The sequence below is a fragment of the Haliotis cracherodii genome, unplaced genomic scaffold, assembly GCF_022045235.1.
Source record: "Haliotis cracherodii isolate W230 unplaced genomic scaffold, xgHalCrac1.p SCAF_7, whole genome shotgun sequence".
NCBI classification, from domain to species: Eukaryota; Metazoa; Mollusca; class Gastropoda; order Lepetellida; family Haliotidae; genus Haliotis; species Haliotis cracherodii.
The window spans coordinates 10,156,457-10,181,603 of record NW_027266330.1 but is presented as its reverse complement, the minus strand read 5'-3'; the positions used below and the strand labels follow the sequence as shown (position 1 = coordinate 10,181,603).

General features: G+C 41.8%; 1 protein-coding gene across 1 annotated transcript; it reads right to left on the bottom strand.

Annotated features, from left to right (window-relative positions):
• Positions 1–6,382: 6,382 nt before the first annotated feature.
• Positions 6,383–24,461, bottom strand: LOC139447651 (uncharacterized). Its single transcript, XM_071229075.1, has 4 exons — positions 24,371–24,461; positions 11,094–11,540; positions 8,577–9,047; positions 6,383–7,963 (listed from the first exon to the last, which is right to left on the bottom strand). The coding sequence occupies exons 1-4, from the start codon at positions 24,393–24,395 to the stop codon at positions 7,113–7,115; spliced, it is 1,794 nt and encodes a 597-aa protein (XP_071085176.1). The 5' UTR covers positions 24,396–24,461; the 3' UTR covers positions 6,383–7,112.
• Between the last annotated feature and the right edge of the window lie 686 nt (positions 24,462–25,147).

Sequence of the window (25,147 nt, the reverse complement as noted above, 5' to 3'; positions counted from 1 at the left end):
TTGCATCTAAAAATATACCCAAGAACAGTTAAACTGTATAATTTCGCATGCCCCGATGTGCTTTAAATTGCACCTGAAATATATATAATATAGGGAGAAAGATCTGTGAACCATTACGCAACGAGCTGACAATTGTTTTAGGTATGCTCGTTTGCGCTAAGACGGAACCTGGTCGCAAAAATGGCCACGAGAGAGGCACGAGTCGCTATTCGGCTTGCCCCGGAATAACACGAGTTGGTCACGAATGGCATGATCAGTACACATATGACCTATATTGGGTCACCAATGGAGGAAGGGTAATGCCAATTCAAAAACATTTCAGAAACTGTTACGAACAAATTTACTTACGAGTAATCGTGATATTTCACTGTGTATCCTGTATTCGATCAAGCGCTGGAATATCGCGCATTCGTCACCACTCGCCCCTTTCCGTAACCTGCAAGCTATTCGGCTTGTCCCGGAAAGACACGAGTTGGTCACGAATGGAATATCGCGCTAAGGTTTGCATACGTAAACAACCGACAGGGGGCGTGGATTACGAGATTTCTGATACCGTGTTAATATATGGACTATGAATCAACATTGAGGCATCTCTACACCTCGTCAGTTTGTGTCGATAAAACTAATAAACTCCTCTACTGGTGTTAATTGTTGTGAGAATAATAATGTGCCACTTCCTTTCATTTGATAACGAGAACCAAAGATTTCTCTATACCGTCGTCAAATCGAGTTTTTGTATGGGGATTTGACATTTGTTCATATGGAGCTGCATAACATCTCTTGACAGAACCTATGAGCCTTAATTGACAAATTTCTTAAAATATCTTGCACACATGTATATTTTGTGGCAGACAATTTCTTTTGTTTTCAGCAGTCTGAAGCATAATTATTTTTTCAGGTATTATCTGGGACAAGTGTTTTTTTTTGTCGATAATAATGGTATTATATAAATATAGTAGTCGACCCTTAGAGGCTCTAGTAAGCTTGCAGAAAATGAAGAGATGGACATCTGATTCTTTATTGTTTCTAACTCCCTGCAGAATTACTTCGTGCCCCCACTGCCTTAACACAAAACCAGCTCTAACTCCCTGCAGGATTACTTCGTGCCCTCACTGCCTTAACACAAAAATAGCTCTAACTCTCTGCAGGATTACTTCGTGCCCTCACTGCCTTAACACAAAACCAGCTCTAACTCTCTGCAGGATTAGTTCGTGCCCTCACTGCCTTAACACAAAACCAGCTCTAACTCCCTACAGGATTACTTCGTGCCCTCACTGCCTTAACACAAAACCAGCTCTAACTCCCTGCAGGATTACTTCGTGCCCTCACTGCCTTAACACAAAACCAGCTCTAACTCCCTGCAGGATTACTTCGTGCCCTCACTGCCTTAACGCAAAACCAGCCCTAACTCTCTGCAGGATTACTTCGTGCCCTCACTGCCTTAACACAAAAATAGCTCTAACTCTCTGCAGGATTACTTCGTGCCCTCACTGCCTTAACACAAAAATAGCTCTAACTCCCTGCAGGATTACTTCGTGCCCTCACTGCCTTAACACAAAAATAGCTCTAACTCCCTGCAGGATTACTTCGTGCCCTCACTGCCTTAACACAAAAATAGCTCTAACTCTCTGCAGGATTACTTCGTGCCCTCACTGCCTTAACACAAAACCAGCTCTAACTCTCTGCAGGATTACTTCGTGCCCTCACTACCTTAACACAAAACCAGCTCTAACTCTCTGCAGGATTACTTCGTGCCCTCACTGCCTTAACACAAAACTAGCTCTAACTCTCTGCAGGATTACTTCGTGCCCTCACTGCCTTAACACAAAACGAGCTCTAACTCTCTGCAGGATTACTTCGTGCCCTCACTGCCTTAACACAAAACCAGCTCTAACTCTCTGCAGGATTACTTCGTGCCCTCACTGCCTTAACACAAAACCAGCTCTAACTCTCTGCAGGATTACTTCGTGCCCTCACTGCCTTAACACAAAACCAGCCCTAACTCTCTGCAGGATTACTTCGTGCCCTCACTGCCTTAACACAAAACCAGCTCTAACTCCCTGCAGGATTACTTCGTGCCCTCACTGCCTTAACACAAAACCAACTCTAACTCCCTGCAGGATTACTTCGTGCCCTCACTGCCTTAACACAAAACCAGCCCTAACTCTCTGCAGGATTACTTCGTGCCCTCACTGCCTTAACACAAAAATAGCTCTAACTCTCTGCAGGATTACTTCGTGCCCTCACTGCCTTAACACAAAACCAGCTCTAACTCTCTGCAGGATTACTTCGTGCCCTCACTGCCTTAACACAAAACCAGCTCTAACTCTCTGCAGGATTACTTCGTGCCCTCACTGCCTTAACACAAAACCAGCTCTAACTCTCTGCAGGATTACTTCGTGCCCTCACTGCCTTAACACAAAACCAGCTCTAACTCTCTGCAGGATTACTTCGTGCCCTCACTGCCTTAACACAAAACCAGCTCTAACTCTCTGCAGGATTACTTCGTGCCCTCACTGCCTTAACACAAAACCAGCTCTAACTCTCTGCAGGATTACTTCGTGCCCTCACTGCCTTAACACAAAACCAGCTCTAACTCCCTGCAGGATTACTTCGTGCCCTCACTGCCTTAACACAAAACCAGCCCTAACTCTCTGCAGGATTACTTCATGCCCTCACTGCCTTAACACAAAAATAGCTCTAACTCTCTGCAGGATTACTTCGTGCCCTCACTGCCTTAACACAAAAATAGCTCTAACTCTCTGCAGGATTACTTCGTGCCCTCACTGCCTTAACACAAAACCAGCTCTAACTCTCTGCAGGATTACTTCGTGCCCTCACTGCCTTAACACAAAACCAGCTCTAACTCTCTGCAGGATTACTTCGTGCCCTCACTGCCTTAACACAAAACCAGCTCTAACTCTCTGCAGGATTACTTCGTGCCCTCACTGCCTTAACACAAAACCAGCTCTAACTCTCTGCAGGATTACTTCGTGCCCTCACTGCCTTAACACAAAACCAGCTCTAACTCTCTGCAGGATTACTTCGTGCCCTCACTGCCTTAACACAAAACCAGCTCTAACTCTCTGCAGGATTACTTTGTGCCCTCACTGCCTTAACACAAAACCAGCTCTAACTCTCTGCAGGATTACTTCGTGCCCTCACTGCCTTAACACAAAACCAGCTCTAACTCTCTGCAGGATTACTTCGTGCCCTCACTGCCTTAACACAAAACCAGCTCTAACTCCCTGCAGGATTACTTCGTGCCCTCACTGCCTTAACACAAAACCAGCCCTAACTCTCTGCAGGATTACTTCATGCCCTCACTGCCTTAACACAAAAATAGCTCTAACTCTCTGCAGGATTACTTCGTGCCCTCACTGCCTTAACACAAAAATAGCTCTAACTCTCTGCAGGATTACTTCGTGCCCTCACTGCCTTAACACAAAACCAGCTCTAACTCTCTGCAGGATTACTTCGTGCCCTCACTGCCTTAACACAAAACCAGCTCTAACTCTCTGCAGGATTACTTCGTGCCCTCACTGCCTTAACACAAAACCAGCTCTAACTCTCTGCAGGATTACTTCGTGCCCTCACTGCCTTAACACAAAACCAGCTCTAACTCTCTGCAGGATTACTTCGTGCCCTCACTGCCTTAACACAAAACCAGCTCTAACTCCCTACAGGATTACTTCGTGCCCTCACTGCCTTAACACAAAACCAGCTCTAACTCCCTGTAGGATTACTTCGTGCCCTCACTGCTTTAACACAAAACCAGCTCTAACTCCCTGCAGGATTACTTCGTGCCCTCACTGCCTTAACACAAAACTAGCTCTAACTCTCTGCAGGATTACTTCGTGCCCTCACTGCCTTAACACAAAAATAGCTCTAACTCCCTGCAGGATTACTTCGTGCCCTCACTGCCTTAACACAAAACGAGCTCTAACTCTCTGTAGGATTACTTCGTGCCCTCACTGCCTTAACACAAAACCAGCTCTAACTCTCTGCAGGATTACTTCGTGCCCTCACTGCCTTAACACAAAACCAGCTCTAACTCTCTGCAGGATTACTTCGTGCCCTCACTGCCTTAACACAAAACCAGCTCTAACTCTCTGCAGGATTACTTCGTGCCCTCACTGCCTTAACACAAAACCAGCTCTAACTCTCTGCAGGATTACTTCGTGCCGTATTCCGGGGTTGTGACAGAATCGCCTTCACATAATAAAACAGTAAAACCGTGGCAACTATTCCGGGGTTGTGGCTGAATCGCCTTCACATAATAAAACAGTAAAACTGTGGCAACTATTCCAAGGCTGTGACTGAATAGCCTACACATAATAAAACAGCAAAACTATGGCAACTATTCCGGGGCTGTGACTGAATCGCCTTCACATAATAAAACAGAAAAACCGTGGCAATTATTCCGGGGTTGTGACAGAATCGCCTTCACATAATAAAACAGCAAAACTATGGCAACTATTCCGGGGCTGTGACTGAATCGCCTTCACATAATAAAACAGAAAAACCGTGGCAATTATTCCGGGGTTGTGACAGAATCGCCTTCACATAATAAAAGAGTAAAACCGTGGCAACTATTCCGGGGTTGTGACAGAATCGCCTTCACATAATAGAACAGTAAAATGGTGGCAATTATTCCGGGGCTGTGACAGAATCGCCTTCACATAATAAAACAGTAAAACCGTGGCAACTATTCCAGGGTTGTGACAGAATCGCCTTCACATAATAGAACAGTAAAAAGGTGGCAATTATTCCATGGCTGTGACTGAATCGCCTTCACATAATAAAACAGCAAAACTGTGGCAACTATTCCGGGGCTGTGACTGAATCGCCTTCACATAATAAAACAGAAAAACCGTGGCCATTATTCCGGGGTTGTGACAGAATCGCCTTCACATAATAAAACAGTAAAACTGTGGCAACTATTCTGGGGTTGTGACAGAATCGCCTTCACATAATAGAACAGTAAAATGGTGGCAACTATTTCGGGGTTGTGACAGAATCGCCTTCACATAATAAAACAGCAAAACTATGGCAACTATGCCGGGGCTGTGACTGAATCGCCTTCACATAATAAAACAGTAAAACCGTGGCAACTATTCAGGGGTTGTGACAGAATCGCCTTCACATAATAAAACAGCAAAACTATGGCAACTGTTCCGGGGCTGTGACAGAATCGCCTTCACATAATAAAACAGAAAAACCGTGGCAATTATTCCGGGGTTGTGACTGAATCGCCTTCACATAATAAAATAGTAAAACCGTGGCAACTATACCGAGGCTGTGACTGAATCGCCTACACACAATAAAACAGTAAAACCGTGGCAACTATTCCGGGGTTGTGACAGAATCGCCTTCACATAATAAAACAATAAAACCGTGACAACTATTCCGGGGTTGTGACTGAATCGCCTTTACATAATTAAACAGAAAAACCGTGGCAATTATTCCGGGGTTGTGACAGAATCGCCTTCACATAATAAAGCAGTAAAACCGTGGCAACTATTCCGAGGCTGTGACTGAATCGCCTACACATAATAAAACAGTAAAACCGTGGCAACTATTCCGGGGTTGTGACAGAATCGCCTTCACATAATAAAACAGTAAAACCGTGGCAACTTTTCCGGGGTTGTGACAGAATCGCCTTCACATAATAAAACAGTAAAACTGTGGCAACTATTCCGGGGTTGTGACAGAATCGCCTTCACATAATAAAACAGTAAAACCGTGGCAATTATTCCGGGGTTGTGGCTGAATCGCCTTCACATAATAAAACAGTAAAACTGTGGCAACTATTCCGGGGCTGTGACAGAATCGCCTACTCATTATAAAACAGTAAAACCATGGCAAGGATTCTGGGGTTTGTGACAGAATGCGCTTAACGTAAATAATGAGTTAAGACGCATACACGAGTTATAACTTTTGTAAAGTTGCGAGGTATCTGTATTCATAACATAATTGTTTAATAATTGTTTCGTACAATGTGTCATGTTCTTATCACGAAAGACTTCGCCTGAACCAATACTCAAGGCATCGAACTATATCCTTATCCTGTCTGAGTACAAATTTTAACACTCTGAATCTGGGTTGTAGTTTTCAACATACATTCCAGTACGTTTCGGTATTCATTTCGTGGAACAAAAATGGCAAGACTATCGTCACAACTTGGAATGCTCCTCCTTACACCAGAGCTGTGGCACTGACCAAAAATAAAATAAAATAAATTTATACTGAATATTAGCCTGGGAACAAACTTTTGGATGGACGAAAATAAGACATAGAGAAACCGATGTCAGGAAATTGGTTTTTAATATCAAATACTGAATAATCACAACTTAGGTATCTTGCCACTGCATATGTCTGTCTCTAAAGGTGAATACGTCCATAGGCAATACACTGTCTATGCAAGCGGTTAATATAATGCAAAGCAAATTGATCATTTTACTATTAAGATACGCTAATGTATTTGGTTTTTATTTCGATCCTCCCTAGCTGAAAGGCCAGCAATAAAAATATTCGTGTCCCATATATAACACAGGAATCACATATGGTATTGATTATTAATACTGATCAATGATGTGGTTAGTTCTGGTGTCTAACTGCAATGGGAAGGGACTGTGAGTGTTAAGATGACACAACAAGATAAATATAAAATCTCGATTGCCGATTCCATTGGGCGTACGAGGCAGAATAGAGGTGAAAAGGGATATGATTGGACTTCTGCAGTGATGACACTCGCCACACAGAACTTACAGACATAGAACGCCGCTCCGTAGTACTCCTGCAGACAAATATGAAGCGATTATATCCAGTTTAAGTATATTCATCGGGTCATCTTGATTAAAGTATGTCGCAAATACAACTTTGAATAATGTTTTTGATACAGTGCGCTGTGTGGGAAATAAGGGAGAGATCTTCCGACACAAGCAATATTCCAATATCACGCCATGTGGCACCTAAGAATGGGCTTCACAGAATCAAACCAGGAATTTTAGGCGTGACGAACGGACGCTTTAACCACGAGGCTACCACACCTCTACTTATTGAAACAGCCCTCTTGACAATGAAATTGCAAAGAATACGATGGCCCTCAACTACTCAAGTCCAAGTAAGTCTACGATATCTCTTTGAGCAGACTGTCGCAAAGCGGTGATAAAGTTGTCCTTTGAGCGAGGCCGAGTCTTAAGAATCTGTAACACAAAACGACTCTTTGCTTTCTTGTTCATCTCATGGAAGGAACATTGTTCCGCGTCTGATATATTTCCACCCTGAAACAAATGATCAGCAATTGGATCGGGTTCAAGTCTGTCCAGTAGTTGAACATAGTTCGTGCGGATCTTCTCGGCAAACGAGGAAACTGGGACGGGACCTCCAATGGGATCATTCTGGCTAACTATTGGCCCCAGTGCAAGATGTGACGTGAGACTGTCAATCAGTTGAAACGACATAGCATCTTGAGGAATGGGTGTAGGAGGAGGTTCGCAGCTCTCAGGACCAGAGGAGCCACCTGTTGGTTGGCCTTGAGGACAACAATGACCAGCGGTTGGACCACTCGCTTCGGTGTCCCCTCCTCCAAACTGTCCCTGGTCCTTCCTTGGGACTGGGATGGGCGGCCGTTTATCTAAACTGTCTCCTTGTTTCTGCACATGTTGCTGATTATTTGCGTTGGGTGTAGGGTCTACCCTGCTGTTTCCAACTATATCGTGGCGCTTTGGCAACGTCAGAGATGGGTCAGGAAAGATGTCTGGTAGGGTCTGTCTTGCGTCGACAGTATCTTCAGAAATCTCAATGTATTCCCGTTCAGGTAAAAAAGTTTTGATTAGGGATGACACTTCAGGAAATCCTCTTGCGCCTGTCTTGCAGGGAGGAGTATGACTGGGGTCAGGAATAGGCTGCAGGTATGGGTTATCTTCTGTCAGGTTCAAGGCAGTGAGGTAGGTTGCTTCTGAAATGACAAGCAAGGCTTTGGGTCTTAAACAACCAATGACAACCAATGACAACCAAATATGACGTACTTGGAATAACCACGTGCATAACACACCAACACATTAGCCTTTAATACATCTGGAAAAATACTGAGCACCACTCCTTCATTGTCACATGCATCGTTTGAACTATCCACATACTGCATTTCGATAATGCCTCCGATTACCTCCGATACGTGATGGAAATTTGGTGTGGGAACACTGCGTTTCTCCGGAAGGTCACAAAGACTGTGTTACGGCTTATGATGCCAAGTAGCAGTGGAACATCTTCCCGATGCAAGGGAGTTAACTGACTGAAAAAGTCCATTTGGAAACTCCCTTGCCTTCAGAAGATGGGATAGCAAATGGAAATGGTAGTCGAATAACTGTTACAAAATAATCGATTCCAGGATACGATAGAAAATGGAAATATAATGTAGAGGTGCAAACCTAATTTCCAGGTGTATATATGCCACGTATTGTTTTATAGTACGTTTGGCAATATCAACTCTTGGATTAATTCCTTAGAACAAATGTTCTCAATCAGTTTTGCATTACAACCAAGTCTCAATCCGTAATGGCAAGATTAGTCACCTTCTTCTGGAAGTGTTGATTCAATTACGACCTTCACACGAAAGAGTTCCACGAAGAGATACAGGGGTCGATTAAGGTCGAGGCCAGGACCACTTATGGCTTGCCTTGTTTCCCTCGTCTGCACCGAGTAGACAATCTCCCCTGCCTCACTCAGTCGAATCTGTATAGTACCCTTTTTGTCCACTTTTATTCCTTCTGGAGGGTAGAGGGACGAATCGGGACTGACTTCGAATTTTTGGAGCTGTAGCTGGGTTCCATTCAGGTTAGATACGAAAAGTTTGACATAGGTCCAGCTCGCGTTATCTTTGGGGGAAATGTGAAGGTCGATTACCTCCCCTGGAGCCAACGCTCTGTCTGTGCAGCAACATGCGCTGAGGTTACTTTGCTTCAGACTTGCACGCTTCCCTTGTTCTTCGAGAATCATGTTCGAACCGCATGCCTTGTCAAAACAGATCGTTTTCTTTTTGCTATCTGCAAAATATAATTCAGAAGTAATTTTGTGATTCCATGCAAGCTATACATTTGGATGTGATTTCACATGCTTGAGTTATGTGCCAGATCCATTGGACCTCCATTTAAAAAGATAAAGATAGAATACTGGACCTGGACTGGATACAATATGTGTATGTCACTTTACAAACGGTATAAACAATATTGGCAGGAGTCGAAAAGCTAAATTTCAGACAGCCACGGTTTCCTGATTTCTAGTTTTAAAATAAATTGGTTATGCGCAGTGAACACGTTACAGGGTAACCGCATTAATCAAAATGGTTGGGTTGCAGTAGCATTTGGTCCGGATATACGAGTTTGGTGTATCCCGTGGTTTGTGAGGTGAGGGAAAATTGGGTTTAACGTCGCGTCAAAGATTATTGTGCTTATATAGCGAGGTGCATGCACGTGTGTGTGTGGTTGCTTGTACTAGTCCGGACTGATGCCGATTTATAGTGCTACCTCACTCAGATACCATGCCGCAGTGTAACATGAATACCCCACTCAGACAGAGTCAATCTCATTAAAATCAGATCAAAACAAAGGTCTGAGGACATCTCTTTAATGAGATTGAGACACAGTGTACGGACTCCGAGCCGATCAGTCCTTGTTTTAGCCCCTGAATGCCGATCGCCAGACAGGGTAACAACACGTACCATCATTTAACGTCTTTTGGTATGACGCAGCCGGGGATCGAACCCCGGACCTTCCGCTCTCCGGGCGGACGCTCTACCACTAGACCACGGAGGCCGTCCCATGGTTTGTACGAAGATCAAATCAGTGGGTGAGAGTGATTCTGTTTGTGAGAATGAGTGGATGGGTGGGTTGAAGAGTTACTGATCCTGGGGAGTTGGGGCGGTGGGTCTCTGAATAGCATGAGTTAGTAAGCAAATTGGTTCATCACAGTAATGATAAAACGTGCATATACTGTTACAGCGCCAGCCAGTGAAACATGGTAACAGTATCCAGTGGCCGACTGCGTAAGCATGAATCCGATGTATGATGTTACCCCAAATCAGCCATGTGGCATCTCTGAGTCGAAATGTCCAGGTCGTCAACCACTCACGTACTACTTATATTCTATCCGTGAAGAATGCTTGCCGCAAGATGCGACTAACGCGATCGGGTGGTCAGGCTCGCTGACTTGGTTGATGCATGTCATCGTATCTGAGTTGCATGGATCGATGCTCATGATGTCAATCACTGGATTGTCTGGTCCAGACTCGATTGTTTACATACCGCCGTCTTATAGTTGGAATGTTGCTGAGTGAGGCGTTACACAACAAACAGACAAATAAACAAGCTACTCATATTCAGCTGCTATTGGACAAACAACCTGTTGTTGATACCGGGTTAGATTTATCTTCCCGAGGCAAATTTGTTAACTGACTATAAAAGTCGAGTTTCCACCCTTGCCGAACTAGGCTGGTATTATGGAATTACTTTGGGCTGGACTAACGAGTCTATATGCATAGTCCAATCACATTCGCGCAACGAAATCGAATTCCGATTTGTAAACTACCATGCAGATTTCGGTCCATGTGTTTGTCAACAGATATTTTCCAAATCTTTTCATGTTTTAAATCAAGATGCTCGCGTGATGCACTTCGCGATGTAAGACCCATTACAATATAGATCTTCATTATCGATTAGATCGTCTTGACCGGGCGCGGCCATTTTGTTTGAAGCAAATGCAAGTGATACGAGATGTGGAATCTGATTGGTCCATAGGAGAGGCAAGGAAGGGACATAACTCGTAATAGCCACTGGTGGCGCTACGATCGTGCCCAGGAATTCCAGCCTAGTTCGGCAAGGGTTGAAACTTTTAAAGTCAGTTAGCTCTCTTGCCTCGGGAAGATGGGTTAGATTAGGTGCGCAGGGATTGTTTTGAAAAATACATTTGTTTCAGAAAATACTGAAAAATCATGTTGCCTCATGTTTTCTCCACAAAAATGTTCCTGGGCATGTTAGATGTCCTGAAGAAGCTTGGCCAGAAAATATATAGTGTTATTTTTAAACATTCCTTACCTGAAGTCATTTCAATAACAATGTCACCGAACTGTATTGCGAAGAAAACAAACAGATCCTGTCCGGCAACGCCGCAGGTATGTGTTTCCGTCTTGCCCTTTACCTCGCGAGAAAACGTGACCTCTCGCGTCTTTGAGCGAGACAGTGTAATTCCAGTCGTTTCCTTCTTGAAACGGAATTGGGTCCAGTGGGCGTTTTTTTCGACCTTGGTTATTTCCATATTCTGAAAATTAGCAGCGTCGGGTTTGAAAGACAGGAGGCCCAGAAGGACATGCCCACTGCCTGAGAGTTTGAATGTCAATTTGTCGCCTTTCTCGAGGGAGCGGCTCGTGCAGCACGTGCCACAGTGACAGCTGATGTTCCATTGCGCACTTTTCCCGTGCTGTTCGAGTTCAACATTCTGCCCGTGCGTTGTGGAAAAACGAAGAGCCGTGATTCGAGGCGGTTCTGTAATGAAAAGGTGATTGCAGGTTAACAATGAAATAACTGTTTCTTTTCTGTACGTATTTCACGGGTTTGTTTTCACCACGTTCCAGCATCGCCCGTGAACACATTCGGCCGTGACGTGTTTGGGTCGCTATTTTAAACCAGCGAATCAAGACTGATTCAAGCCAGGGGGAAACCAGATCAGATGTCTTCAGAGTGAGTGAGCTGGGTGTATCAGCTTAATGTGGGAGGAAATCCCGAGGTGATGCAGGTCACAGACATTTACCACTTCGGTTAAACCCACGAGCACGTGTATGGTGCTGACAAACCTAGAAACATAATCGGCGCGAACCGGGATTCGAATCCACAATCATATGTTTCTGGCGTGCCCAAGGGACGCAACTCTGCACACCGAATCGCGGCGCTTTTAGACGACTTGGCCACCTGGCCCCCTGTCTTCTGATCAATGAGCGATAATATTTTTCATGTAAGATGTGATGTAGCGGGCATCTGCCGCAGATATTGCGTCGTTTTCCGGCAATGGTAGAGTTGCACGTGCTCATTTGACCCCTTTGATATATCAGTGGTCCCATTGCATCAATCGACTAAACATAGACATGGAATACGTTTACGCCAAAAGCGGCCATTTGTGAGTGAGTGAGAGAGTTGGGTTTAACGCCGATTTGAGGCAGCTCAATGTGACATTTACAACTTCGGTGGAACCCACGAGTAGGGGTATTGTACTGCCAAACCTACGATCAGAGGTTTCTGGCGTGTTCAAGGGAAGCAGCTCCGAACAGCAATCGCGATTAGACGATTGTGCCCCCGTTGCCGTGTTTATCCATGGGTGATGGAGGATGAAGAACTGACAATGTTTGTCTTCGTGTGTTCCCCATGTCCAGAATGTATCCCGAAGTTTGTTTGTTTGTTTGTTTGTTTGTTGTTTACCGCCAACAATATTCCAGCTATATGACGGAGGTCTGTAATTAATTGAATTAGTTTGGTTTTACGCCGCTTTTAGCAATATTCCAGCAATATCTCGGCGGGGGACACCAGAAATGGGCTTCAAACATTGTCCCCATGTCGGGAATCGAACTCGGGTCTTCGGCGTGACGAGGGAACGCTTTAACCACTAGGCTGTCGAGTCTGGACCAGACAATCCAGTGATTGACATCATTATTGATTGATTGTTTGTTGTTCAACGCCGCACTCAGCAATATTCCAGCTATATGACGGAGGTCTGTAAATAATCAATCCTGACCAAACAATCCAGTGATTAACATCATTAGCATCGATCCACGCAATTGAGATCGATGGCATGCATCAACCAAGTCAGCGAGCCTGACCACCCGATCACGTTAGTGGCCTCTAAGGAAGATCATAGTCGCCTTTTACGGCAAGCATGGGTTGCTGAAGAACTTTTCAACCCAGGATCTGCACGGGTCTATCCCGAAGTAAAACCTGTGAGAGCAACCATTTGATTTTCGAAATTTATTTTCAAAACGAAGCACTCGTCGCTATATGGCTGAAATAATGCCGATGCGACGTTAAAATTTAACTCGCTCATAATGAAGCCTATGTGCACTGAAAAATATACATCTGCCTCGATCGTGTGCCGTCGGGCGGGGGATAAGGTGTCAATTAAATATTATAGTTCCAAAACAAAACAATTGAGCGCCTGCTTATTAAGGAATGAATAAATAAGCTCTTACACATTTAACATATAAATACTGGTCTCAAACGAAAACCCCTACCCACAGGTGTATGAGTAAGACAACGCCATACTAAAATGAGTAACCCGATACTATTGAGATATATGTGTAAGTTCAGCATTAGTTGGAAGTGTTCCTGTACCCTCCTCTAACGCTGATTACCAAGTGGGCCCAAGTTGACTACTGACATTGATGTATTGTCATTAGACCATGGGCAGTTGCAATGCATCGATAGTTCGACTAATCACTACACTTCTTGTCAGTACCATGCCTGAAACGTCTGACGTCTGAAACCTGCATCGCTCGGGATTTCCTCCCACAGTAATGTGTAGGGCAGGGACGGTATTCCTAAACATTATTAAATTATTCTTAAGAATACAGTGAACTACGGTTATAACGAACTCAAAGGGACCACTAATTTTAGTTCGGTATAACCCTTGTTCGTTATAAGCATATATACAGCATAACTACAGAAAATAGTCGGGACAAAAAAGTTCGTTATATCAGTCAGTTCGTTATAAGCGAGTTCGTTATAAACGTAGGTTACTGTACTCTTAACTCGCTAAAAAAATTCTTAGGTAAGTGTTACACTTAGGGGTGCGGTCATAATGACTCTGAGAGTAACGTTTAGCTCGGACATTGGTCGTACCCAGGCAAATCCCTGTGAAAACGCAAAATTAACTTTAATTGAAATTAAAAATTATGTTGGTTTTTTTTTTGCTCAAGTCCATCTACAAACACATCGAATGAGATTCGAACCCGTGAGTCGACATCGTTGTGTTTGATTATCTCATGTCTAAATACCCAGAACAACTTAATTTGCGTGACCACAAAAACTCGAATATCCGTTTCCACAGTGCCTCAGTATAGAACTGAAGGTGTCGTTAAACCCACCTTATTCTGTCACTCGCCCACTGTCATAGCCACCCCACCCTAACCCCAGCCGCGACCTCCCTTCACCACCCTGATCCCCTACCCCTACAAATCAGTCTGAGTGCAATGTACACAACTCGCAGTCATGTCCATGTACCAAGTCTGTACGAACATTGGCTTAACCGGGAGACCCATGAATAGTCGGGTGAGAATAGGTCTTCAGCAACCCCTGCTTGTCATAAGAGACGATTCTGCTTGTCGTAAGAGGCGACAAACTGGATCGGGTGGTCAGGCTCGCTGACTTTGTTGATGCATGTCATCGTACCCATTGCATAGATAGATGCTCATGATATCAATCACTGGATTGTCTGGTCTAAAATCGATTATTTACTGACCGCCTCATATAGCTGGAATATAGCTGAATGCGGCGTTTAACAACAAATAAACATAAACGGCTCAACCAGGGAGGTAAACATGTGGCTATAGTTGAGTCATCGGTTCATTCAGGACGTTCAGTGTTTCAACTGAACACGTCATAAATGAAAAAGGTAAAAATAAAGTAGTTTTGAATGTAAACAAATAAACATTTCAATTTTCTCTACAGGTTTTACTCTGTCACATTAAACGTGCGGAAATATTTGACAATCTGCTGTCGATAATTTCCTTTTTTTCCCCTTCCTTGTTAAAACACGTGCTTTTGTCGTTAAGAAAATACTTCAACGAAATAATGATGAATGATTTGTTCACAGTATATTGACAGTTCATCAATCGTCCTCAAAAGGATGTGATGATGTTTGTTGTTTAACGCCGCACTCAGCGATCATTCCAGCTATATGACAGCGGTCTGTAAATAATCGAGTCTGGACCCGACAATCCGGTGACACCATGAGCATCGATCCACGCGATTAGGGTACGATGACATGCATCAACCAAGTCCAGCGAGTCTGAGCACCTGATCCCGTTAGTCGCCTTTAACGGCAAGCATGGGTTACTGAAGGCTAATTCTACCCCGGATCTTCAGGGGACAGATCATACTGTAAAGGAACAAGAAAAGAGATGCACGCCTGATGTATTTTAGTAGTATGTGTACTGTAATGTCCATATTTTTATGCCCCAAATCTACACCCTGAAGCATGCTCAAAGAGCTACATTATTACCTCAACTGATCAGCGTTCACTTGATTTTACCGCCTCCGTGGTCTAATGGTAGAGCGTCCGCCCGATCGCGTCATACCAAAAGACGTTAAAAGATGGTACTTGTTGTTACCCTGTCTGGTGCTTGGCATTAAGGGGCTAAAACAAGGACTGTTCGGCTCGGAGTCAGTATACTGTGTCTGAGTGGGGTATTCATGTTAAACTGTGGCATTGTATCTCATTGAGCTAGCACTATAAATCGGCATCAGTCCGGACTAGTACAAGCAGCCACACAAACACACACACGTACATGCAGTCGCTATATCAGTGCAATAATCTTGGACGCGACGTTAAACACCATTTCACCGCACCTCACCTAACACGGAATGACCACGGGGTTTGTGCACCTGCATACACAATATTTGAATTTGGGTGCACCTGTCGTTCAAACAGCATTAATCCATTTGTTTTGTCGGTTAGCACTGAGAGGAACACATACTGGACGTAGTTTCGCTCACATGAATGTCGGGGGCAGGGGTGTCCATGTCGTGTCCTGTAAGACCCCGCGATTCGCTATGCAGAAACCTATGTTCGTTGGTTCGATTCCCAGATAAGCTAGTGATGTTTCTCGGTTTGTCAGCAATATACTACGGAAGCCTTTTAGGGACATTTGTTTTTTTAATATCTTTTTTTTTTAAATTTTAAGATACTAAGTTGAAATTTCAAGAAACATACTGAGTTGATATTTCAAGACAATGATCTTGAATTTTCATGATAATAACTTGATGTTAAATTTCAAGATATTAACTTGAAATTTCAACTTATTATCTTGAAATTTCAAGATCATTATCTCCACGCACTGAGAGGAACCCATGCTGGCCGAATCCACGCATTCTCGGTTTTTCTGTTTGACCCACAACGATGATGAGCATTAGGTTATTTTATATTTTTTCTTGAAATTTTAAGATACTAAGTTGAAATTTCAAGACAATGCTCTTGAATTTTCATGATAATAACTTGATTTTAAATTTCAAGATATTAACTTGAAATTTCAACTTATTATCTTGAAATTTCAAGATCATTATCTCCACGCACTGAGAGGAACCCATGCTGGCTGAATCCACGCATTCTCGGTCTTTCTTGCATAAACCAAGTCACCGAGCCGGATCACCCGATACATTATATCACCTCTTACAACCTACGTTGGCTGCCGGGGACAAATGCTAACGGGGATCTCAATCATGATAGCCTGTTGTATGTTGTGTCGTTAAAGCTATTGAAGAAACCCACTGGACTATGAAGTCTGTGTCCCGTCATGAACATTATCCGCGTGTCGTGTTACACAATGATGTCGTCGGTGGGTGGGTGTATAGCGGGGTGGACGATTGGAGTGCGTTTATACTGCACCTAGTGGTAACACGCGGAGGTTACACTGCAGGTGTCTGTGTGATACGGGAAACAAGGAGTGTAATAGGTATGTAGTGAGTGAGTGAGTATGGTTTTACGCCGCTTTTAGCAATATTCCAGCAACATTACGGCGGGGGACACCAGAAATGGGCTTCACACATTGTACCCATGTCGGGAATCGAACCCGGGTCTTCGGCGTGACGAGTGAACGTTTTAACTACTAGGCTACCCCACCGCCCCGTAAAAGGTATGTAAAGATATGTTATTAAATGTGTAGAGATGTATGAGTGAGTTTGGTTTTATGCCGCTTTTAGCAATATTCCAGCAATATCACGGCGGGGGACACCAGAAATAGGCTTCACACATTGTACCCATGTCGGGAATCGAACCCGGGTCTTCGGCGTGACGAGCGGACGCTTTAACCACTAGGCTACCCGACCGCCCCAGATGTACTATGAAATGTGTACGGATGTAATATGAGGTGTGTACGGATTTAATATGAGGTGTGTATGGATGTAAAATGAGGTGTGTATGGATGTAATATGAGGTGTGTGTGGATGTAATATAAGGTGTGTAAGGATGTTATATGAGGTGTGTATGGATGTAAGATGAGGTGTGTATGGATGTAATATAAGGTGTGTATGTATTTAATATCAGGTGTGTATGGATGTAATATGAGGTGTATGTGGATTTACTATGAGGTGAGTGTGGATATAATATGAGGTGTGTTTGGATGTTATATCAGGTGTGTATAGAAGTTATATCATGTGTTTCTGAATGTAATATAAGGTGTGTATGGATGTAAGATGATGTGTGCGTGGATGTAATATGAGGTGTGTATGGATGTAAAATGAGGTGTCCATGGATGTAAAATGAGGTGTGTATGCGTTTAATATGAAGTGTCCGTGGATTTAATATGAGGTGTGTATGGATTATATATGAGGTGTGTATGGATGTAGTATGACGTGTGTGGGGGGGTTATATGAGGTGTGTATGGATGTAATATAAGGTGTGCATGGATTTAATATGAGGTGTGTATGGATTCAATATGAGGTGTGGATGTTTGTAATATGAGGTGTGTATGAATTTAATATGAGGTGTGTATTGATGGAATATGAGGTGTGTATGGATGTAATATGAGGTGTGTATAGGTGTAATATAAGGTGTGTAAGGATTTGATATGAGGTGTGTATGGATTTAATATGAGGTGAGTGTGGATATAATATGAGGTGTGTTTGGATGTTTTATGAGGTGTGTATGGAAGTTATATCATGTGTTTGTGAATGTAATATAAGGTGTGTATGGATGTAAGATGAGGTGTGTATGGATGTAATATGAGGTAGGTATAGATGCAATATGAAGTGTGTATGGATGTAATATGAGATGTAATATGAGGTGTGTATGGATTTGATATGAGGCGTGTGTGAATGTTATATGTGGTGTGTATAGGTGTAATATAAGATGTGTATGGATTTTATATGAGGTGTGTATGGATACAATATAGGGTATGTAGGGACGTAATTTGAGGTGTGTATGTATGTAATACAAGGTGTGTATGGATGTAATATGAGGTGTGTATGGATGTAATATGAGATGTGTGTGGACGTAAAATGAGGTGTGTATGGATGTAATATGAGATGTGTATAGATGCAATATGAGGTGTGTATGGATGTAATATGAGGTGTTTATAGATGTAATATGATGTTTGTGTGTATGTTATATGAGGCGTGTGTGGATTTAATACGAGGTGTGTATGGATGTAATATGAGTTGTGTATGTATGTAATATAAGGTGTGAATGGATTTAATATGAGGTGTGTATGGATGTAATATGAGGTGAGTGTGGATATAATATGAGGTGTGTTTGGATGTTTTATGAGGTGTGTATGGAAGTTATATCATGTGTTTCTGAATGTAATATAAGGTGTGTATGGATGTAAGATGAGGTGTGTATGGATGTAAGATTAGGTGTGTATGGATGTAATATAAGCTGTGTATGTATTTAATATCAGGTGTGTATGGATGTAAAATGAGGTGTGTGTGAATGTAATATGAAGTGTGTATGGATGTAATATGAGATGTGTGTAGACGCTAAATGAGGTGTGTATGGATGTAATATAAGGCGTGCATAGATTCAATATGAGGTGTGTTTGGACGTAATATATGGTGTGTATGGACGTAATATGAGGTGCGTATGGATGTAATATGATTTGTTTGCGGATGTTATATGAGGTGTGTGTGGATGTAATATGAGGTGTGTATGGATGTAATATAAGGTGTGTATAGATGCAATATGAGGTGTGTATGGATGTAATATAAGGTGTGTATGGACGTAATATGAGGTGTTTATAGATGTAATATGATGTGTGTGTGGATGTTATATGAGGTGTGTGTGGATTTAATATGAGGTGTGTATGGATGTAATATGAGTTGTGTATGTATGTAATATAAGGTGTGAATGGATTTAATATGAGGTGTGTATGGAAGTAATATGGGGTGTGTGTGGATGTAATATGAGTTGTGTATGGATGTTATATGATGTGTGTGTGGATGTTATATGAGGAGTGTGTGGATTTAAAATGAGGTGTGTGGATGTAATATGAGGTTTGCATGGATGTTATATGATGTGTTTGTGAATGAAATATAATGCGTTTTGGGATGTAAAATGAGGTGTGTAAGGATTTAATATGAGGTGTGTATGGATTTAATATGAGGCGTGTAAGGATTAAATATGAGGTGTGTATGGATGTAATATGGGGTGTGTATGGATGTAATATGAGGTGTGTATGGATGTAATATGAGATGTGTATGAATTTAATATTCATTTGGATTTGGATTTAATATGAGGTGTGTGTGGATTTAATGAGGTGTGTATGGATTTAAAATGAGGTGTGTATGGGTTTAATATGAGGTGTGTGTGGATATAATATGAGGTGTGTGGGGGTATAATATGAGGTGTGTATGTATGTAATATAAGGTGTATTTGGACGTAATATGAGGTGTGTATGGATGTAATATGAGGTGTGTATGGATTTAATATGAGGCGTGTATGGATGTAATATGAGGTTTGTATGGATGTAAAATGAGGTGTGTATGGATTTAATATGAGGTGTGTATGGATTGAATGTGAGGTGTGTATGGATGTTATATGAGGTGTGTACGGATTTAATATGAGGTGTGTATGGATGTAAAATGAGGTGTGTATGGATGTAATATGAGGTGTGTATGGATGTAATATGAGGTGTGTGTGGAGGTAACATGAGGTGTGTATGGATTTAATATGAGGTGTGTATGGATGTAAAATGAGGTGTGTATGGATTTAATATGAGGCGTGTATGGATGTAATATGAGGTTTGTATGGATGTAAAATGAGGTGTGTATGGATGTAATATGAGGTGTGTATGGATTGAATGTGAGGTGTGTATGGATTTTATATGAGGCGTGTATGGATGTAATATGAGGTGTGCGTGAATGGAATATGAGATGTGTATAGATGCAAAATGAAGTGTGTATGGATGTAATATAAGGTTTGTATAGATGCAATATGAGGTGTTACTGGACGTAATATAAGGTGTGTATAGATTTGGGTTGTTTGGTTTGTTGTTTAACGCCGCACTCAGGAATATTCCAGCTATATGACGACGGTCTGTAAATAATCGAGTCGGGACCAGACAATCCACTGATTAATATCATGAGCATCGATCCACGCAATTTGGATCGATGACATGAATCAACCAAGTCAGCGAGCCTGACCACCCGATCCCGTTAATCGCCTTTTACGACAAGCATAGTCGCCTTTTACAGCAAGTATGGGTTGCTGAAGACCTATTCTACCCCAGAATTGTGTATAGATGCACTATGAGGTGTGTATAGACGTAATACAAGGTGTGTATGGATGTAATACAAGGTGTGTATGGATGTAATATGAGGTGTGTGTGAATATATGAGGTGTGTATAGGTGTAATATAAGGCGTGTCTGGATTTGATATGAGGTGTGTGTGGATGTAATATAAGGTGTGTATGGGTTTAATATGAGGTGTGTGTGGATATAATATGAGGTGTGTGGGGGTATAATATGAGGTGTGTATGTATGTAATATAAGGTGTATTTGGACGTAATATGAGGTGTGTATGGATGTAATATGAGATGTGTGTGGATGAAAATGATGTGTGTATGGATTTAATATGAGGTGTGTATAGATTCAATATGAGGTGTGTATGGACGTAATATAGGTGTGTATGGATGCTATATGATGTGTGTGTGGATGTTATATGAGGTGTGTATGGAAGTTATATCATGTGTTTGTGAATGTAATATAAGGTGTGTTTGGATGTAAAATGAGGCGTGTAAGGATTTAATATGAGGTGTGTATGGATGTAATATGAGGTGTGTATGGATGTAATGAGGTGTGTATGGATGTAATATGAGATGTGTATAGATGTTATATGAGGCGTGTATGGATGTAAAATGAGGTGTGTATGAATTTAATATTTAGGTGTGTATGGATTTAATATGATGTGTGTATGGATGTAATATGAGGCGTGTATGGATGTAATATGAGGTGTGTATGGATGTAAAATGAGGTGTGTATGGATGTAATATGAGGTGTGTATGGATGTAATATAAGGTGTGTATAGATGCAATATGAGGTGTGACTGGACGTAATATAAGGTGTGTATAGATTTGGGTTGTTTGGTTTGTTGTTTAACGCCGCACTCAGCAATATTCCAGCTATATGATGACGGTCTGTAAATAATCGAGTCGGGACCAGACAATCCACTGATTAATATCATGAGCATCGATCCACGCAAATTGGATCGATGACATGAATCAACCAAGTCAGCGAGCCTGACAACCCAAACCCGTTAGTCGCCTTTTACGACAAGCATAGTTGCCTTTTACAGCAAGTACGGGTTGCTGAAGACCTATTCTACCCCAGAATTGTGTATAGATGCACTATGAGGTGTGTAGACGTAATACAAGGTGTGTATGGATGCAATATGAGGTGTGTGTGGATGTAATATAAGGCGTGTATGGATGCAATATAAGGTGTGTATAGATGCAATATGAGTGAGTGAGTACGGTTTTACGCTGCTTTTAGCAATATTCCAGCAATATCACGGCGGGGGGTACCAGAAATGGGCTTCACATTGTACCCAAGTCGGGAATCGAACCCGGGTCTTCGGCGTGACGAGCGGACGCTTTAACCACTAGGCTACCCGACCACGCCAGATGCAATATGAGGTGTGTGTTGATGCACCACTTTCCGCCAGCTTTCATTGAAAGGTTTAGGAATATCATTGTCATATTGGTGTAATAATCAAAGACAAAGTTTAGTTATCTTAATATACATGTTCAGGTTCAAGGAATATGTTCCAAGTGCACCTCTACAGGTGTAGTAAATACAGATGTACCAGTGTGAATGCATTCTGTATGTATCATGCACATGTTCAATACTGGTTGAAGGGAAAAAGACACATATATAGATATATATACATATACATAGATACATTTTCAGGCTAGGTATTTGCCCTCAGCAACACCTGCATAACTGTTTATTCGTAGTATTGTTGTGGTAGATCGTAATTGACCGAGAGCAGGCATTGTAGAATCACCTGTAAATAAGGCCGACATTGTAATTAGATGCGTCATAATGAGAATATGGGAATTATCATAAGAAGGCTGTTTTTTTCTGAACTGTTACCATTTTCATACTAAGAGTAACAATGCATTTAAAAGTTGCTTTAGTGTTATAGTATTCATTCAAATTTTCCTCATTCGCCTGTAAACATAATTCCCATTGGTCAGTTCGACACTGCATGTAATCAAATAATTATTTCGAGATTTCGTTAGAATGCGAGATATTTAGCCAGACGTTATCCAATAAAAGACGAACAGTTTTTCCCATTAAAATACACGCACGCGTACCTGTATATTGCATACCTAGTGTCATGTAATTGCCCAGTGTGCTATATCAACGGGACATAAAATGGGAAATGAAATAGAAACTAACTAAACTTTAATGTTGTGGAAAATAACGCCAATGAATTGGATTACACGCGCATGAATTCGTATGATAAAGTGTAAAAACGTTTTGAGAGGTAAGGTCGGGTTCATTAAAGATCGCTACAATGTGTAAAAAAGGTGAAATTTCTATAAACTTCTGAAACTTCTATAGAGGAAACATCCAACCAAGGGCCTTTTTAAATAGTAATGTAATGATATAATATAAAGTATATTTCACATGATACAATATACTTTACACACATTTAGTTGATGCTTTAAAGGGACTGACGAAAACATGGGAGAAGTATTTTAAATAACGCCGTAAGATAGTTGAATTAAACTAAAATGAGTTGAATCATGTGCCATGCTTGTAGGCACGCCTTTATGTATTTGCGAAACTAAAACTGTTGAGCAAGATAAATATTCTCGCCCATGCATGGGCAAGAATATGTTCCTTTACTCAAAACTCATGTTTTTGTTTCGCGAATACATTAAATGTATTTATTCAAGTATCATGACACAAAATTTAACTCATTTTAACTTAATTCAACGATTTTATAGCGATATTGAAATATTTCGCCCATGGGCGAGAAAAAGGTTTCGCCCATGGGCGAGAATATTTTCCTTTACTCAAAACTTATGTTTTTGTTTCGCAAATACATGCAGGTGTTCTTACAATTTTCATGGCACATAATGTAACTCAATTTTACTTAATTCAACTATTTTATAGCGATATTTAAATATTTCGCCCTGGACCAGAAAAAGGTTTGGCCGGGCAGGCCCATGGGTGAGATAGTATAAATATTGAGTTTTTGAACAATTTTTTTTTCATTTTTTCTTCCTTGGTAGGTTCCCATGAAAACAGCTTGTTTATTTTGGTAAATACCTTTGACCGAGAGTCGGCAAAGACCGTAAAGTTTCTGGACTTTTGGGTTTCCAGAATTACAAAGGGATGTGTTCTGACTTTTAAAAAAATTCTTCACCATACATTTATTACGGGAAAACTTCCCATCAAATATTTAAAATAAATATGAGACGTCAAAGCCGGAGAATAACCAGTCTCAATTACCCACCGAAATACTCTGTCAAACTTAAAATTTATATTCCTTAGAGTTTAGATTAATAAAATACACGATATTCTCTAGATGATATAAAACCTATTTGGATATGAGTGTTTGAAGCATGGATGACTACTTGAGTCTTTCGAAAGGGGAAGGGGGAAAGCGGGGGGGGGGGGGGCTATATGTGTGGCTGTATGTATCATTAGATGGATTTAACTAAGTATTATCACATTATACAATGAATAAAACATATTCTGGAATAATGGTAGGCTCACAACGGAATTAACACGTCTCCCGGACATAGCATTAACCGTTCATATTGCGGTATAGTCACTTCCCTCCCTATGTACAATCACTGTTCATGTCGACAATATTTGGAACAATGTTGAGCATCAGTGGCGATTTAAAAGCGCAGTTGGGATTTTGATTGTTACTAAAGTTCAGATGACTTTCACAAAAAATACATCCTTGATACTTGTAAAAGGTCACACCACAAATAGAACGTCTACTCCATGAGACTGTAAACGAGCGAATATTACTTGACTAACCGACCATCATGTCATACGGGTATGTGACCCGCATTCCTCCAGGTGGACGGTCAGTGTGTTTGCGAGGGCTTCAAAGACAATGTTCAAAAATCAATTATGATCATAAACTTACCTTTCCCATCAGGAGGAGTTGCCATGGCTCCCTAATAAACGTTAAATTTTGTCGAGATGATTCGTCATTACATGTGACCTACATATCTCATACTTCCTTGTTGGATCACGTGACAACGACCTGTCATTGGGTTTTTTCCAGAAATAGTCTTTATTGTTAGCAATATGTATATACTAGTATATGTATGACTTTTATTTACAGGAGTGTCACGTTGGGTCGCGGTATTGGTTATAAATTCTTAACATTGATTTTAATTCGTAGATCACTTCGTATAATGTTTGACCCAGCTCGCTTCCCTTTGTACAATGTTATAGGTGTGTCGTTCTTCAAGCAGCAAGCAGGACCCTGCTGTGATAATAATAGACAGTACAACATGGCGATCAGCGGTGTTGAGGAGGAAAGTACATTCCCAGCCTCGCCGATAATCTCGGATCACCAGTTTTCAATAGGTCGCTCATGTGGAACACCTGATAGTGGATACACTGATCTCGACGACTAGATGGGCTGGATGTGGAATACGACCACTACACACCCACCCCTAACGCTAGTTACATACAAAACTCAAAACTGTCGGGTAGGGGAGAGGAGTGTTTCTTGTGTACCACGCACGTTCTTCTGGCCTAGTCTAAGGCGCCGCGATTCGCTGTGCAGAGTTGCGTCCCTTGGGCACACCGGAAACCTATGATTGTGGGTTCGAATCCCGGTTCGCCCCGATTATGTTTCTAGGTTTGTCAGCACCATACCCCTGCTCGTGGGTCTAACCGAGGCGGTAAACGT